The sequence below is a fragment of the Gordionus sp. m RMFG-2023 genome, chromosome 2, assembly GCF_954871325.1.
Source record: "Gordionus sp. m RMFG-2023 chromosome 2, tfGorSpeb1-WG-v2, whole genome shotgun sequence".
In the NCBI taxonomy this organism is placed as follows: Eukaryota; Metazoa; Nematomorpha; class Gordioida; order Chordodea; family Parachordodidae; genus Gordionus; species Gordionus sp. m RMFG-2023.
Window position 1 is genome coordinate 34689037 of NC_088776.1, and position 18166 is coordinate 34707202.

Below are 18166 nucleotides of genomic sequence, written 5' to 3' on the forward strand. Positions count from 1 at the left end.
ACACACATACAGTCAAAATCATGTTTAGAATTAGAATACAGATTACAAACTAGACATATAAGTCTTAGAATGATAATCAACAAAACTTTTTTCTGTGGTTTGTAACATGCGTAAGTTGCTACTGCTAGTAATGCTGAGTATCATTTATTAGTTATTTATATAGGATCATGCTAGCAAAAATTAATTCAAGAATTATCCAGAAAGCCTTTGATAAAAACATTTATTATAAGTATATGTGACAAATAAGTATATCGTATTACATAATATTTACATACAATTTCAGTTACATATAAACAGCACGCAAATAAAATTATTTTGAAAAGATAGTTTATAAATATGCAAAACAGAAATTTGAATGAAATAGAAATATATATTAAAATATTTAAAAAATATTGTCATTTGAATGTTAGTTTGATTTAGGAGTAATTTTGAAATTGCATACATTGATTTTGATAGTTTATATAATTCTTATGAGTTACATAATATATACCACCCTGGGGAGAAATTTATATAATTAAATAGGTAATTGTATTGACTAGACATTATACAATATTATATCTTACATCCTATATTCTATTCTGCCCTCAACTCTACCCTACTCTTATTTCCTATAAAAAGAAAACCCATAAGTTACCCATTTACTTTATATTAAACATCGTGAAGGAGTTAATTTTTTATTGTGGGTTGGAAACTGTGACGCCAAATTTATTTTGATAGGCAGGTGCAATCAGGCTTGGGATAGAAATATAATCCTATAAATGCCAAAAGTGTAAGGCACAAGTTGATCAAAATTCAAGATATTCTTCCCACTGTCTTTTAAATGGCTGCAAATACATGAGGTGTGAAATAATTAATAAAATTATTTAGATAGCACTATATGGAGTTATTATTATAACTAATGTTTTTAAAAAGTCCAATTTGGGTCGATTTTTTAAAACAGGCCTATTAAGGTTTTGGCTAATATAATATTACTAGTAGATAGCCCGTCAAAAATGACGGGGAAAGAGAATTTTCTTCTTACTTTTATGATAGTTGTTCTGTAATTTGAAAATAATATCCAATTTTTATTCTTTTTACCCCCTCCCCCTTCAGGCCAGGTTCTCCATTAAAACTAAGGGTAAATACTATGGTTTGAGTAAAAATAAATTTAAAGCTTTTACTTGATAATACCAATATTATTTGTTAAATATTACTGATCACTTATACCTAATATTTAATATTAATAAAAATTCCCAGGCAATACAAAGCCTTAATAAACTTGAAAAATTTTTCCAAGCCCAATGAAGGATCAAGATTTTGGTAGTTGGAACTGAAATAAAATATTTAAATAATCATAATGAATTTAAAAATACAATCAAAATCAGATTTTCATGGGCCTTGGTTTTTGATCAGGCCGAGCCCATGCCTGCAAAAAATTTTGTTTTGGGCCAATGTCTGACCTAAAGTTAAATAAAAAAATTCTCAAGAGTCCAAGCTCATAATAATTTTGAAAAATTTTCCATAAGTCCAGCCCTATATAATTTATAAAAATATTTTCCAAACCCAGCCCAACCCATAATAATTTTCTAAAAAAAAATTTTCAAAATTTTTTCCCAAACCTGGAGATAAGTAAATCTCTAAAACCATATCTATTTTTTATTCTATTTTAACACCCCTACTTCAGACCAAGGCCAACCAATTAAGACTAAGAGTGAATACTATTTTTTTGAGTGAAAATATATTTAAATTAGCTTTTACCTGAGGGCCATATAAATATTTTGTGTTAAATATTACACCTATGCCTAATATTAAAAAAAATTTCCACCAGGTCCACGTACTTGGGAAAATTTTCTTAAACCCGCCAGAGACCATAATAATTTTAGTAGTTGAGAACTGAAATAAAATATATAAAAAGTCACAATGTATTTAAAAATACAATCAGAATATGAAAGCATGGGCCTTGATTTTTAATCAGGCCTGACCATGTCTTCAAAAGAAATTTTCAGACCAATTTCTAGCCCATATTTAAAATTAAAAAAATTTCAGGAATCTAAGACTATATTAAGTTAAAGAATGTTTCCCCAAGCTACGTGCAAGATCATATTAATAGTGAAAAATATTTCCCAAGCCCAGGAAAAACTAGAATAATTTATTTTTTCCTTGGATCCAGAAAAATAGATCTGATGTAAGGTGCTAATAAGAATTAAATCTGTCTAATGTGTATAAATTCTTTTTGACATTTTATATTGGGAAAATTTTTCAAAATTATCATCAAATGAATATCTGATTTACCCATCATTCTACTAGTAGCTCCTGGTATTTATATGAAATTCATGAATACATATTAAAGTAACATGCTGAAAATATGTTCATCCTAATTTAAATTTTAAACAAACAATTTATTAAAATATATCATAGGATTCATTGAAAAATATAACTGATTATTATTATTCCTTCAAATATTATATTAACTTTCAGTAAACAACAGTCTTAATTTATATTTTGTAACTAAGTAATAAATCATTTGGAAGGCACATAAATAAAAATTACTAAATATATACTTCATTAACATATTTTATAATATAATGGAAAATTTTAGAATAACCTCAAATAAGTATAAATTTTTAAATAACACTTAAGATAGGAAAATTTCTGATTCATCCCTCATCAAATAAAGGAGAAAATTTTGATTCCCCAATATAATGGTATAAAATTTTAAATTATACATAAATTCAAGAATTAAAATAGTATTTAAATAAATCTCTTATTCTTGAATTAGTACTTGATGCATTTAAAGTTCTACTGATCCCTAAATATTCAGGAATAGGTATAATATTAGTGTGTATTCAGTGCATTTAATTATCTTTTACAGGAATCTAATTGGAATTTTTTAAAAGAATTTTAAAAATATAAGAAATACCTTTTTATTTAATTTTAAAGTAATTACAAACGTTGAATCGTATCTTCTATTTGATTTATTTTGCCAGATTAAAAAAAATCTTTGCTGCGATTCGAACCTAAGTCGATCATATTTGTAAGCGACGCTCTTGCCGAAAGATTTTTTAAATATATATATATATATTGTGAAAGTGTGACTGTCACAGTGTGACAAGGCTTTTATATATATTATAGATGTAAGCATCGAGATTTGGAAAATATATGTCCAAGCATTTTTGTCAGCTATGAGCAAAATCTTTGGTTTTACATAATGTTATTTTAGTTATAATCTTAATCGGGCCGTTTTTTATAAACAACTCGTATCGGGCTTTTTAACAACATTAATTGTAACATATGTCTCTTCAATTATATAATACTGGACCGGATGGCTATACATTGAATGAGACAAAGACAAACATGCATTGAGACTCTATCTATATTGACACATTTTCCCCTCTCATAGTTACGATCGACTTGGAATTTCTAAGAGAAAGAAAAGTCTTAAGCATTACCACATATCTGTTAATAACATATTCACCATATTAGTTGTATTTAACCTCATATTCTATTAAGAAAAGAGGCTAAATCTGGTGTCAAACTTAAAAAGAACTTTAAACCCACAATTTCAAAAGCATTTGAATTAAAAAAAATTATGAAGTAATCCGTTTTAATCTTAAATTATTTAAAGATTTATGGCCATAGCTATATGATGACGAAAACTTATAATGATAATTTTTTTTATATATTTGAAACAAATAAATCTATTTTAAAAAGATATATTATAGGGGTATCATTTTCCGTCTAATTTTAAATGGCCTGTTGGATTCAAATTGAACTTGAACGAAAATGTTAAACCAAGAATAATCTGAATATTCGAAAAGTTATACCAGGAATGCCGTAATAATTATTTACCGAACCGCACCTAAACCGCTGAAAAAATACTCCAACTTGAATCTAATTTCTGAAAAATCCTTGTAAACCGATTGAACTTTTTGATATACTAACTGGTTTTTAATTCATATATATAATAAATACTGTTTATTTGTCATAATTTATAGATATATATGTATGGGGTATACTAATAAAATAAACGGTAGTTACTTTCTGTATGGATCTTAGTAATAATATTTAAAAAATGAACTTCACAATAAAGAATTCTAAACAGCATGTATGCCAAAGCTTTCAAACACCGCCTTAATAAGGTTCAAACCTTTTGTATTTTCACGATAAATCTGCTATTTTTTTTACTTAATTTTTTTTTTTTTTCTCCTTTTTTTTTGAATCAAACTTTTGAGTTTTTTGATTCGTCCAATCTAAAAATTTCTTCTTCTTTGTATATCATATCTGTCTTAAGATCACTGAGATTTACAATTATAGTCATTTGCCCAAAAAATAAGTTTTCATACTTAAAATAAAGTCAATTATTTTTATTTGTTTTATTTTGTTTAAGCTCTTCTTTGTTCATTTTTTTAAAATAATATTGCTTTCTTTCTTTTTTGTTTGTTTTTTTAATCCCTTCATTTTTAATTTCAAGTTTAGTTTTTTATAATTTTTTTTTCATTTTGAAGATTTTAATTTGGAAATTTATATCCGAGTCCTGAAAATTTTTTTTGTACAAATTGTACGACTCAAAAAATAGTCCAAAAATATTTTTAACAGGTTTCCCCGCTTTACAACATTCATTTATCTAAATTAATTAAAATTCCCTTTAATTTTTTTTTACATCTTCTAAATTGAGGCTTGTTGAATACCTTTATCTAAGGTGTTTAGCCATTTGTCAATGCTTTATTAGCAAAAATAATCTATCGGGCACAAAATTTTTTTATATTGAGGGAATCAAAAGGGGGGGGGGGGATATATGACAAGGATTTTGCATTTTTGCGATATTATTTTTCATGGATTAAAATAATAACATGCCCGAATATTTGTTAACTATTCATCTAGCTACACAATAAAAAAATCCAAGATATCTAGCATTTATAGTTGGAAGCGAATACGAAAATATGTCCCCGAATTTGGACTTACTAGAAGCTCGGCACAAAATTTTTTCTTTTTTTAGCATTGCCGGACTCGATTTTTGACACACATTTCTCATTGTTAATATAAATTTTTTAATGCCCCTATTTTAAAAAAATATTAGGCCTCAACTTAGCCCAATTTATTAAATTTTTAGGACCTATGCCAAGCCCCAATTGATTTGTTGTGGCAAATTCTTTATTCTCCTTTAACCCTATTGACGCCCTGGAGTACATGCAAAATTAAAAATTTAACATTCTTGACCTTTAATATGCCCTTAGTCATTTTATTTTATTTTTAAATATATGCGGATTTATTTCAGTGTTATAGTCCTACAGATTTTTTTTCGCTCCTATTTTATCGCTGAACTAAAATGAAATGGTCAGAAAAAAATCATTAAGCGCTCAGAATAAATACTCAATGTCCAGGAAAAAAATATAGAATGCTTAGAATTTTCTAAATGTTCATATTAAAATCTTAATTACCCAGAAAAAAATAATAATTACTCAAATATAAAACTGAAACTCTCAAATCGCTCAGAAAATATATAAAGCGTTCAAAATATCGTTTTAGATTTGTAGAAAAATATTTGTGAAATTTAGTAAAAAAAATTCTTAGCTAAGTATTTTTTAATTTCTGAGCAATTAAGTAAACATTTGAGCATTTCAGTTTCTATTTTAACGAAATTATAAAGTCATTTTTTTCGCAATTTTAATTTTTAAACTAGTTCTTTTCCTTGATTTATTTTCTCAGTTTTCATTTTCCATAGCATTTTAATCCATAATTTTATTCCGCAGTTTTTTTTAATATCTCCATTACCAGAAAAAAATTATTATTTTTTTATTAATATACATTTTAATTATATGTTGGGAATGGATCAAACTAACACTCAATTGACTATAATTTATAATGGCATATAATTTTATTTGTTTATCATAGGAATAGTAAAGAGGAGGGGGGGGGGGCTCCCTTCAAAATTTGTCTGTTCCCATTGATATAATTTAAAGTTAATAAATTATTCTACTACATTAAATACACTCTACCCCAAAAATTTGTATATCGTATTATAAATAATAAATAATAATTTATAGGAAAAATAAATTAATAAGAAAACCAAAATAATTTTGAAAAATATAACCCTTCAAAAGACCTACAAATAAACGAAACTAAAGCCTTGCAGTAATATACGATGAAAAATCACCTAATGGTTCCACCCCTGCCCATCCCAAGAAGGAAGGATGTTATAATATAACTTGATAACATTTACATATAATATGTGTTTATAAGAGAAAATTAATTATTTACTTTAAGTCAGTTAGCTCGAAGGCTTCTGTAAATTCTGTGATTGATGAAAGCTTTGATGGTTTGGCTTGGACAAAAATCTTTTTCCCGTTTATTTGCACCTGCCAGAGATCATCTTGCAAGATATTGGATAATGAAGAACATTCTTGTGACGATATGTCTGTAATTTTTTTACATTTTCTTTTTTATAATATAGTTATCCAATCTATTGTATTTTATTAAATTTATTGAGAACTTTAACAAGATTGGCATCGAATTTTATAAAGAAATTAAAAAAATATTGTTATATGTAAGAGAGATATTTAGATATGATAAATTTTCTATAATATTAAATAAAATTATATTTTTGGTTTATACTATATATCTCAATATTTTAAAATATCAGTAAAAAGATAAGATTTTATAACTAAACAAACTCTTTCTTGTAAATAACAAAAATGCGAAGGAAAAAAGAAAAAAAAAATTTATTTCAAAAGTATGTAATTAGATTGATCATAAGAGCTTATTTATTTCGAATTTAAAAAACGAATTGCCTTATTGAGGTGCTCGAAGTAACATTTTTCATATTTTTAAGTTACCGAATAGATGATAATGTAATATTTATTGTTTGATAAACCTAGTAAACTATGCACTATATACACCATATAAGCTATTTTTAGGTAGGGAGACTAATAATTTTTATGTTTGATGATTGTCCTCAATATCAATTTAATCTAACTTAAATGATAATAAGATCGAATTATTGAAGAGAGTATCATAATAATACAGCGATGATATATGCCATGTATGTGCCCTGCTTTTATAATTTATTAACGATTTGAATTGTTTTTTCCCAACCTGATGAGAGCTTGGGAGATTCTTTGTCTGTTACTTCCATGCCTAGTTGCGTCATGATTTCGATTAGATTCTTTGTTTTCTTATAAGGTTAAAAAAATGATTTAAATACAATAAATATATATTAAAATTGGTTTGAAATATTATTATATATTGGCTCTAACTTTATGGCTCCATTGAAGTTTGGACCTTATCACTTCATTCTTAACCTTATTTCCTATATAGTTCATATGCCTTCTCATTGTATGCCCATTACCATCTAAGTCTGTTAACCATTATCTTAGTTAATGGGCACTACCTTTAAACTTCCTAGTATTCTTGTACTTCGCACCTTATCCTTTCTTGTTACCCTAGCAATCATCCTAAGCATTTTCATCTCCATAGTTTGTAGACTCTCTCGTCTGATTCTTTGGTTGGCCATGTTTCCGAACTATATAGAATAGTTGGTTGTACTATGGAACTGTAGATTTTTCCCTTTAATTTGTGTGAGATTCTTTTGTCAAATAGCACTCCAGATAAAGATCCCCACTTCAACCACCCTTGATTAATCTTATTCTTTATCTCTTTTTCTATTGTGCCGTTTGTTTGTATAGTGGAGCCCAAATATTTGCAGCTTTTAATTGCGGATATCTGCCAATCATTTATATCAATACTCTCAGTTTCATCTCCTCCTATCACCATATACTCCATCTTTTCTCTATTTACTTTTAGTCCGTGCTTTTCTAGGATATTTATCCAAATCACTAATCTTTCTTTCATTTCATCCTTGGATTAGAAAGTATCACAATATCATCTGCAAATATCATATTCTACGGGACTGCTTGTGGTATAGACTGTGCTAATACATCTATTACTGTTATGCAGAGAAGTGAGCTGAGAGCCGACCCTTGATAAATTCCCTCAGCTATTGTGAAGCCTATTGAAGTACCAGTTGTGCTACGGACCATTGTTGTATGGCCCATATACATATCCTGTATTATTCTTATATATTTTTCGGGAACCTTTTGTGGTGTAGCGCCCACCCCGCCCGATAAGTTTTATTGGGATTCTATCGAAGGCCTTTTCTAGATCGAGAAAGACCATGTGTAGCTTTTTGTTCTTTTCCCTGTATTTTTCACTCATTTGCTTAATTGCGTGGATAGCATCAATTGTTGATCTTCCAGGCATAAAGCCAAACTGAGTTTCTCCTATTTCGATTATATCTCTTAATCTTTTTCTATTCTTTTTTCGTATAGTTTTAAACAGTGTGACATTAGTTTTATGCCCCTTTAATTTTTAGAATTGTGTGGAGCCCCTTTATTTATGAAGATATGAATAGATAGCTCTGCCTCCATTTTTGAGTGATCCTTTCATTTCCCAGTATTTTATTGTAGAGATTTGTGAGTAGATATATTCCCTCATCTCCTAGGGCTTTAAGGCTTTCTAGGAATATCATCTGAACCCCTAGCTTTGTTGTTTTTTATATGCTTGAGTGGTTATTTCTTGTTCTGTTATTGGTTGTATAAGGTTTTGACATGGGGAGTGTTCGTCTAGATGTAGTATATGGGGATTAAAGTGAGAAGCTTGAAAATATTCTTTCCATCTTATTCATTATTTTTTTTTCCTTTATTATCATTTTCCCATCTTTATTTTTGATTACATTCGGAGCTCCGTTTATATCCTTAGAATTCTTTTCTCGCTTATTTTGCCCTTCTTTGGTATGTAGTTCTTCATACATGTCATCGTAGGCCATATGCTTGGCCCTAGCCACCGCCTTTGTAGCTATTCTCTAGGATTTTTTGTATTTTGTCTTTTCATCTGGGTTTTTGGATTTGTACCATATTTTATATAGGGCTTTTTTTCCTTCTTCATTCCACCACCATAGTTATTTGTATGATTTGTTGCCTCCCCTTGTCAAGCCCAGTGTTGATTTGGCAGTGTCTATTAATCTGGATGAGAGGTCTGTCTACGTTTTTTCACTAACTTGTGAAGAATCTATTGTTTCAATGTTTGCATTGATTGCAAAAACATCTGTCATTGATTTTAATCTACCTCATTATGCATAGTTCAAGTTTTATCTTGTTTTGAGTGGATTTATTTGTGATGTGTAAATCTATGACTAGTAGCTTGTGTTGAGCGGCAATATCTTCTCCTGGGATGTTTGCAGTCTATTATACATCTTTTAATTATCTGCAAGTGATAAGCATATAATCTAACTGGGGTTTCCTTGCACCACTTTCATATGTTATTAAATGATTGTCCTTTTTCCTATAGTAGGTGATAGTTAAGGCAAGGTTGAAGGCTTGCGCAAATTTCAGTACATGCTCTCCTTCATTATTTCTTTCTCCATATCCAAAACCGCATTTTTTGTAGCTATCTCTTGCTTTTCCCACATGCGCATTTATGTCACCACCTATTATGACTAGGTCATCCTTAGGGATTTCCATTACAGCTTCTTCAAGGATAGCTCTAAAGTGATCTTTCTCTTCTCCTTTGCAACCCTTTTGAGGAGCATATACTGAAAAGATGTGTAGTATAGATTGACCAATGTAGAATTTTATCTTCAATAGTCTATCAGAGATCTGTTGACTTTTACTACTGAGGAGGTTAGATCTTGACTTATGATTAGTGTTGTTAAACGGCTCGTTTTGAGCCGATTTTTCAAAATGGCTAACTCAATATTTTAGCCAGAGAAATATAGCCTAAGCCTTGAGATTTCGTTAATATATGTATCGACCTTTGTTCCTTCTATATGAGCAAAATCTTTAGGCTTGCGTAGTATTTTTCCAGGTGAAGTATTGAGTTAGCCGTTTTTAAAAATCGGCTCAAAACGAGCCGTTTAACAACACTACTTAGGATCATGCCGACACCGTTCTTATTGCTAACAATTCCATTATAGTACAATTGATACCCATCTTAAATCATTAAAGTCTTCTGACCTTTCCATTTCGTCTCTTGTATGCACGCTATGTCAACTTTTCTCTTGTTCAACATTGATAGCAATTAAGTGTACCAATATTCAAACCTGCTAACCTTGTCTTCTTTGCTTTGACCTTTATTTTACTTTTCGCAGGATGGGTCTACATCCTGTGCGTCGCTTGGAGGGAACGCTCTAGCTTTCATATTCGTATTTTCATTTATGTCCTTCATTTTTGTTTATTGGACAAGTATCCTTAGCACCCGGCTGTCCAAGTCTGTCGGTGACCGGCGTGTCATCTCTAAGCTCCAAAATTCATCTAATTATATGTCTTTACACATCATTCATTGAAGAAAAACCCGAAAATTTTTACGTTCCTTATCATGATCGAACCTGGAAACTTCTGTTTCCAAGCCTAAATCATAACCCACTAGCCACCCCGGCGATTAAAATTGGTTTGAAATATTAGGTTAAAAATAGATAGAAGATTTTTTAAAAATAACTCACACAAATAAGAATAAAAATAACCTCAAAAAAAATCAAAATTTTGTTTTTCTCTTAATAGTTGGTCGAATTTTACAAAATACCTTAAAATAATTTTCTAGTAGGATATTTAAGAAACTACACTGAGATTCTTAACAATACTTTCATTAAAAGTTTTTTGATTAGGAAAATATTACTTCTTCCAATAATCTTTTGTTTTTATGTTTTTCTTCAACTATTTTTGTAATTCTTTTGCGAAAATCGTGATATTTGTCCTTTTCTTTGAAGTGTGGTCGATCTGAGGAATTCTTTTCGTTCAATCCACCACAATTGTAAAGGGTTTTCAATTGAATTAGCTTTTTATTTTCAAAATGAGATTAATTGTTTTTTAATGTTATTATTTTTTTCACTTTTTGATAAAAAAAGAAATTCACTTTTTATAAAAATATGATCTCATAAAACTTTCGCGATGAAACCTTAACTCAAATAGTCGTAATCTAAATATTAAAATTTGATTAAGAACTAAAAAAAAAAATGAAAAGAAGGAGAAACATTAAAATAGAGACACTAAATAATTATAGAAATATCTATATTATACTTTAGGAACAAATACGAGGCACAGTGTAATGGTAGTGCCTAACATAATAAATATGCTCAAGAGGAGAAATGATGTTGATTGCTCGTTTTTAAGTACGAAAGAAACTGCAGAACCGACTATGCATAGCAACATGATATTATAAACGCTAATGCCTATGTACTTGGAATCGTTCAGCGCTGGTATTGTAACATGTCTGGTCTCCCAAGCTAAAAAGCAACCGAATAACTGTTTTATATTAACAATAGTTTCTATTATAGCATAATAATAAAAGGGTTCTTAAAAAATTGCAGTTTTCAAGGAAATAATATAAATTTGTGAAATCATAGCTCTTTAGTTTGCATATAATGAAATATTATCAAATTTACCATTAAAACCCCTTTGTAAGCACATAGTATGGCCATCCAAATGTTGAGGTAATGACTTGTGCAGTGCTCGATAACGAATAATTCTTCGATATCTGAATTTATTCTGGTCATCTTTATTTTATTAAAATATTATAATTAATAAAAATTATTAATACTATATACATTTAGCCTCCTAGAAAACCTAATCTTAGACCGGCCAAAAAAAGTTATAAGCCCCCTACATCGTCATTTTCTAATACCTGATCTGAATAGTGAATTTTAAATTAAAAAAATACGAACAAGTACACCTTTAAAAGTATTTTAAAGATATCATCGTCTTATGTCAAAACTATTTTAAAGAGTCAAAAATGGTGTCCAGGCTACTATTCTGAATAGAATTTAAAATTAAAAACAAAAATTAAATTGAGCTAGAAGGCACCTTAATATATTTTTAAGAAATATTTTTTAATAAGGTGGTCGAGCTCCATAATAATTTTTGAATTTTCAAGCATAAATGGGGTAGACCAGATTCAAAAAAATAACTTTAAAAAGCGGATTAAATTTTCTTAGGTAGATTCTCCTAATCATGATACTTTATGAGGTTATATTAAAAATTATATACACATATTTTAAAACTGAGCCTTTTATGATTTCCAGTGGGCGTTTATTAATTAAATTTTTTTAAGGGTCATTTGGGGATCAACCAAAAATATTAATTTATTTAAGAAGCTATTCTTTATTAATCTCTCTAAAAAAATTATATTTCTCTTCAAAGTTTCTTATTTTTAATAAAATACTTTATTCCTTTCAATTAATTTTTAAGTCTCATAAAAAAATTGTTAGATTTGAATTTTTTTTGAATCTCGCTTTAAAAATTCCTAAAATTATCCCAGACAAGTTTTTCCCTAAAGGAAATATAGTTCTGTTAATGGGAATATAATTATTTTTAAATCATTTATAAAAGAACAAGTTTCATTAACAACCTTATTATGAAAAGAAATTATTATTGGAAAATCATTATAAATATCTATTATGATATTACTTTGTTCGGTAAAGTATCTGACTTTTTGAAAAAAGGATCTATAATACTCCACAGGGTAAGTATGAATATATCAATTGATAAAAGCACCCCTATTATTATGAAAAGCTTGTAATCTTGAATTATCTATATATACAACATAAATTTTTACATAAAAGAATTTATGACTATAGATATCGACTATTCATAGTAAGGATTATTTTATTAACACGTTTCGATTTCATTGTATTTGATTAAAATTGCTACCCAATATCAGTGAATAGGTATTTTATCTAGCAATCGATATCCATATTTATTAAACGCATTTGACCATTTTATTATTTTAATTGAGTCATTTATTAGAATTATGTTCTAAAGTGAAGATCAACGATCCGGTTTTCTTAGCTTAATTGGTTCCACAATTCAGTTTTTACAATCAGTCGATGGTTTAGTTCGACTTGGACCGATTGAAAGAAAATTTATTATTCTTTTATAATTATCAAAATAAATACATGAGGGAGCATATATAGTTGACATATGTATAAAACTAGATGCGTCACATCTTAGAATGCTTGATGAAATTTTGTCAAGATAACCACTATTTGGGGAAAGTTATGGAAGGCATTATTAGAATGAAAGGTAAAGAATATTTTTATTAATATAGTTATGATAACAAAATATCTGGTTTAATTATTGTAATCATTTTATTAATAAAAGATATTTCTATATTGCTATTAAATCAATAAAATTAGTGAGCTCTACTAATCGGAGTGTTAAGATTGATAATAATTTAACCATTATATAACCAAGATGTAAGACATAGGAAAATTTACAAATTTTTGATCAGTTTAGAATTAGCCAAATAAACCAGGAACTATTTTATAAAATCATTACAATTTAATCAACATACTCATTAGCAGTACTAATAGACTCATTAGGGTTAATAGTGTTTGACCATCATAGCATCCAAGCTAATACTAAAACAAATGAAAATTTATAAATTATTTGACCAGTCTCGAATGAGCCAGATACAAGGAACTAAAGTTGCAACTCGAATTGCCAAGTAATTGCTAACTAGTAAAGATAGACAGGGGGACCTACTAATGTGTAATAAAATAAAAGTTTTTGATATAGAGATAAAATATTTTTGTCGCATATTCGTATCATAATTATCTATATTGTGATTGATTCACTCTTGAAATTTATTTTATTTATGAAGGTTTTTCTTCATCTTATGTTGTTTTTTTCTATTTATACATATTAGTAGGTCGCCCTGTCTATCTTTACTAGCTAGCGATTACTTGGTAATTCGAGTTGCAACTTCAGTTCCTTCTATCTAGCTCATTCGAGACTGGTCAAATAATTTATAAATTTTCACTTGTTTTAGTATTAGTTTGGATGCTATGATAATCAAACACTATTAACCCTAACGAGTCTATTAGTACTGCTGATGGGTATGTTGATTTATTGTAATGATTTTATAAAATACTGGTTATCAGAAACTTTTATTTTATAACTTACTCAAAATTAAACAGAGATACTTAAATTACAATCACATAATATATCATTATTATTTTAGATTTTGTGTTCATATTCAAAGTTTATACATGTAATATTAGAAAATCCCAGTTATATTTAATTAGATAACTGTGTCAAACAGGTAAAGTTATATTCTATTTATTAATTTTCTGACCTTTTAAAATAAATATTTAATACAATCAGCTTATGTATATATAGACTTGTATATATTACATAAACATAATTTTAAATATTTTATAATCTATTTGATCAGGTATCAATGTAATGAATCAAGTAGATTTATACATGTACATGTATTTGATTCTATTAATAATTTTTTATTTTGCTTGATTACTTAGATATACAATCAGTATAATTTTTTATTATAAAATATATGAATTGAAATATAATTAAATATATATAATCTTTGTAATGACTATATATTATATATATTTAAATATTTTGTTATCTATTAGATCAAGTATAAGTGTAATATTGAATCAAGTAGATTTATACATGCACATGTATTTGAATCTATGATAATAATTTTTTATTTTTGATTACTTTGATATACAATCTGTATATATATAAAATAAATGAACTATAATCTAATGAAATATAAGTAAATATATATATAATATTTGTAATTTTTAATTATAATCTAAATAAAATAATTAATAGAATCAAATTATATAAGGTAAGTAGTGAAATAATGACATCCCTATTATTTTGTAGTTTAATTCGTACATCTTACTACATTTTATCTTTATTTTAACTTTAATGTATTCCTAGCATTATTGTATAATGTTATATTCAAAAATATAATTCAAATACTATCCCTACTTCTATTGTGTATAGTGTAATAAATTAATAAAATATTATTTATAGATATTATATATAAAAATAGGATAGAATATTCGAAAATTAATTAATATAAATTTGATGTTAGAAATAAATTGAAATATAATTTAATAGTTGTATTACTACAAATGGCGAAGATAAATGGAGAAAATAATTCCTTAAATGGGGAAAATAATTCCTTAAATGAAGATTCAAAAAAATTGGCAGATTTATCTACGATTAAATTTGATAATCGACAGTTATACATCGATTTCAAGATACTTTTTTCTATGGGAAGCCAGTTTTCGGTTAAAAAACGTAAGTCCATCTGAATGTCAATATAAAGATATATTTTTAACATTTTTTGGCAATAGGAATATTGAGTTGATGGATCGTTTTTGTTATCCTGATTCGATCGAAAATTTATCTTTTAAGGAAATTAATTCAATATGTTTTAAATTATTTAAACCGACATCAACAGCTTTTGCTTCTAGATTTGATTTCGTTAGATTACGGCAGCGTCTACATGACAGGATTTTCACTGGATGCAAACCCCCTTGAAAAACCTTTGCCTAACCCCCTAAAAAATTGCTACCTTCGGCAACGATATTTCCCCATTATTATTTTCACCTTTTTAAATATAATGATACTCTTTTCAAAGAATTTATAAAGGATAACTTAAATTAATCTATCTCTACTACCAACTATCGATATTTTGGGAAAATAAAGGATATATTTTTTAGATAATAAATTCAATTAAATCCTCCATTATTTACAATGAATTCATTATTATAACTTTATGAGCTTGCTGAAATATTTAAACCTTTTAAATGTAATTTAAAAGGATAGCAGAAAGTTTTATTTGGAAAACAATATGTATGATTGTTTGCAATATATAGATTTGGTCGATGAATTGTATTATAATAGTTCTATAATAAAAGTATTAATTTTTACAGCAAAAAATTTTGTCCTATTTCATCTCAAAATTCAATAGACAATTCCCTAAAAAAATTTATCCTACCCCCATTAAAGCTGCCTACCCCTACCCCCTCAAATAGGATGCAAACTGTTCCTACCCTTCCCGCTCATGTAGACGCTGGATTACGGAGAACAACTGAAACCATAACTGAATTTTAGAATAAAATTAGAACAATTGGCAAACGTTGTCATTATCTTAATGATATTGACGAGCGTTTTCGTGATTAGTTTATGGTTAGCATGGGAATAACGGGATTGGAAAGAGATCTTAGAGCTCTATATCCCGACGGTCTTGATAGAGATAATAATGTACTGACTTTCCAATTTATTCTTGATCTGGCATTAGCTTCAGAGCGAGCAGATAAAGAAATAATAAAAATATGCCTGTTGTTAATAAGATAAATGATAATAACAAAAGAAATGATAATGATAATAATTATAAACATCCAATTAAAACGATGACTACATTTGATAAATGCTATAATAAAGTCAAGTATAATAGTACATTTGATAAAGAGAATAATAAATACAAATATAATAATGATAAAGATTATAATAAACTTAAATGTTACAAATGTGGTTTGATTCATAACCGAGAAGTGAGATGTCCAGCTACAAATGCAGCATGTAATAAATTTTAAAAAAAAGGTCATTTTGCAGTTTGCTGTAAATCAAAGAATTTAAATTATATAAGAGTGTCAAGTGATTCTATTCATAATATTTGGAAGATTCAACAAAATCGAGCAAAACTAAATGCAGAGATAAATGGGTTAGATGTTGAGATTTTGACACTGGTGCACAAGCGTCATTGATAGGAATGGATATATGGACAAGTATTGGACGACCAAAAATTAGGTCAACCAGTCCATTGACTGCATGTGGTGATCATCCGCTAGACGTTAAGGGCGAGACCCAAGTCAATGTTAGGATTGGATCACAGACAAGGACCCTATCAGTGATAATAATGAATACAACTGGGGTGTCTCATTTCGGATACCATGGATTATAGCATTCAATTTAGAAATGCCTCGTCAGGTTATGGTTAAACAAGTACGCAATTTGGTTAACAATATTGAAAAAGAAAAATGTTGCATAACACTAGATTCTAGAATTCGAGATTTGATTAATAAACATCAAGAAATTTTTGATGATAAGATAGGACATATAGGTGATTTTGCAGTGCGAATACATTTAAAGGATACCGTTGTACCAGGATCGTTTCCAGCCCGTAGGGTACCATTTCCACTTCGCAAAGCAATTGAAATGAAATTAGACCGATTAGTGGCTGCAGGAATTATCGAAAAGATTGATTCTACTATAACCAGGGTACAGTGGTCAACGCCAACCTCAAATGTACGCAAGAGTAATGGCGATATTCGAATTTGTGCTGATTTCAAAGTTACACTCAATCCCTGTTTATTGTATGACCATCATGTTATTCCTACCTTAGACGATTTGTTAGAGAAAATCCAAGGTGGTGATAAATTTACCGTGATAGATCTGAAAGATGCGTATTTACAGATGGAAGTAGAATCGGAATCTCAGGAACTACTAATGATAGTGACTTATAAGGGCTATTTCCGTTATTGACGATTGCCTTTTGGATTGGCAAGTGCACTAAATATTCCAAATATATATGGATGAGTTACTAAAAGATTGCCAAATGACTGGTGTCTCTATGACATAATTATTTCTGGTCGATATGATGAGGAGCACTTAAATAATTTGTGAATAGTGTTAGACAGATTACATGCAGCAGGTCTTAAGGCGAAATTGACAAAAGTGAGATTTTTACAAAAATCGGTTTCATTTTTAGGGGTGATAATTGATAAATTCGGCCTAACCCAGAAAAGGTGAAGGCTATCCGAAATGCATCAAAACCTAAAAATATACAACAACTTAGATCATTTCTAGGACTCGTGAATTATCATGAACGTTTTATTCGTAATCTACATTGTAAAACGGCGCTATTACATAGATTAACGAGCGTGAAAGTACCTTGGCGGTGGTCGAAAGATGAACAAAATTCCTTCGATGAGGTTAAGAAATTTTTATCATCCGAGGAAACGTAAATTCCTTATTATGCGCAATTGCCTATAATTTTGGAATGCGATGCATCTAATTCAGGATTAGGGGCTATGTTGTTACATCAATTAGTAGACGGAAGGACAAAACCTATTTCGTTTGCGTCACGTACTTTATTAGAATCAGAGAAACACTACCCTCATAAAGAAGCTCGAGGACTTTTATTTGGTATTGAAAAATTTCATTCATTTATTTATGGTAGAAAATTTTTACTTCGAACTGATCATAAACCATTAGAGTGATTATTTGGGGAGAAACGCGATTTACCTAAAATTTATAATAATCGTTTGACACGTTGGGCCTGGAAGATGGCCTCTTATGATTTTACAATAGAATAT

The 18166-nt window shown here is 28.5% G+C and overlaps 1 protein-coding gene across 2 annotated transcripts in view; it reads right to left on the reverse strand.

Annotated features, from left to right (window-relative positions):
* Positions 1 to 18166, reverse strand: part of LOC135923444 (gamma-aminobutyric acid type B receptor subunit 2-like) — a 69139-nt gene that overhangs the window by 1385 nt on the left and 49588 nt on the right. The window contains exons 13-18 of one of the 2 annotated variants that reach the window (XM_065458185.1): positions 12432 to 12554; positions 11411 to 11521; positions 11046 to 11270; positions 10645 to 10803; positions 7072 to 7150; positions 6238 to 6394 (exon numbers count right to left, since the gene is read on the reverse strand). In XM_065458185.1, the coding sequence (XP_065314257.1) occupies positions 6238 to 6394; positions 7072 to 7150; positions 10645 to 10803; positions 11046 to 11270; positions 11411 to 11521; positions 12432 to 12554 (854 nt within the window). Of the gene's footprint in view, positions 1 to 6237; positions 6395 to 7071; positions 7151 to 10644; positions 10804 to 11045; positions 11271 to 11410; positions 11522 to 12431; positions 12555 to 18166 lie in introns of those variants that run through there. The other variant, XM_065458186.1, reaches the window with a different exon arrangement.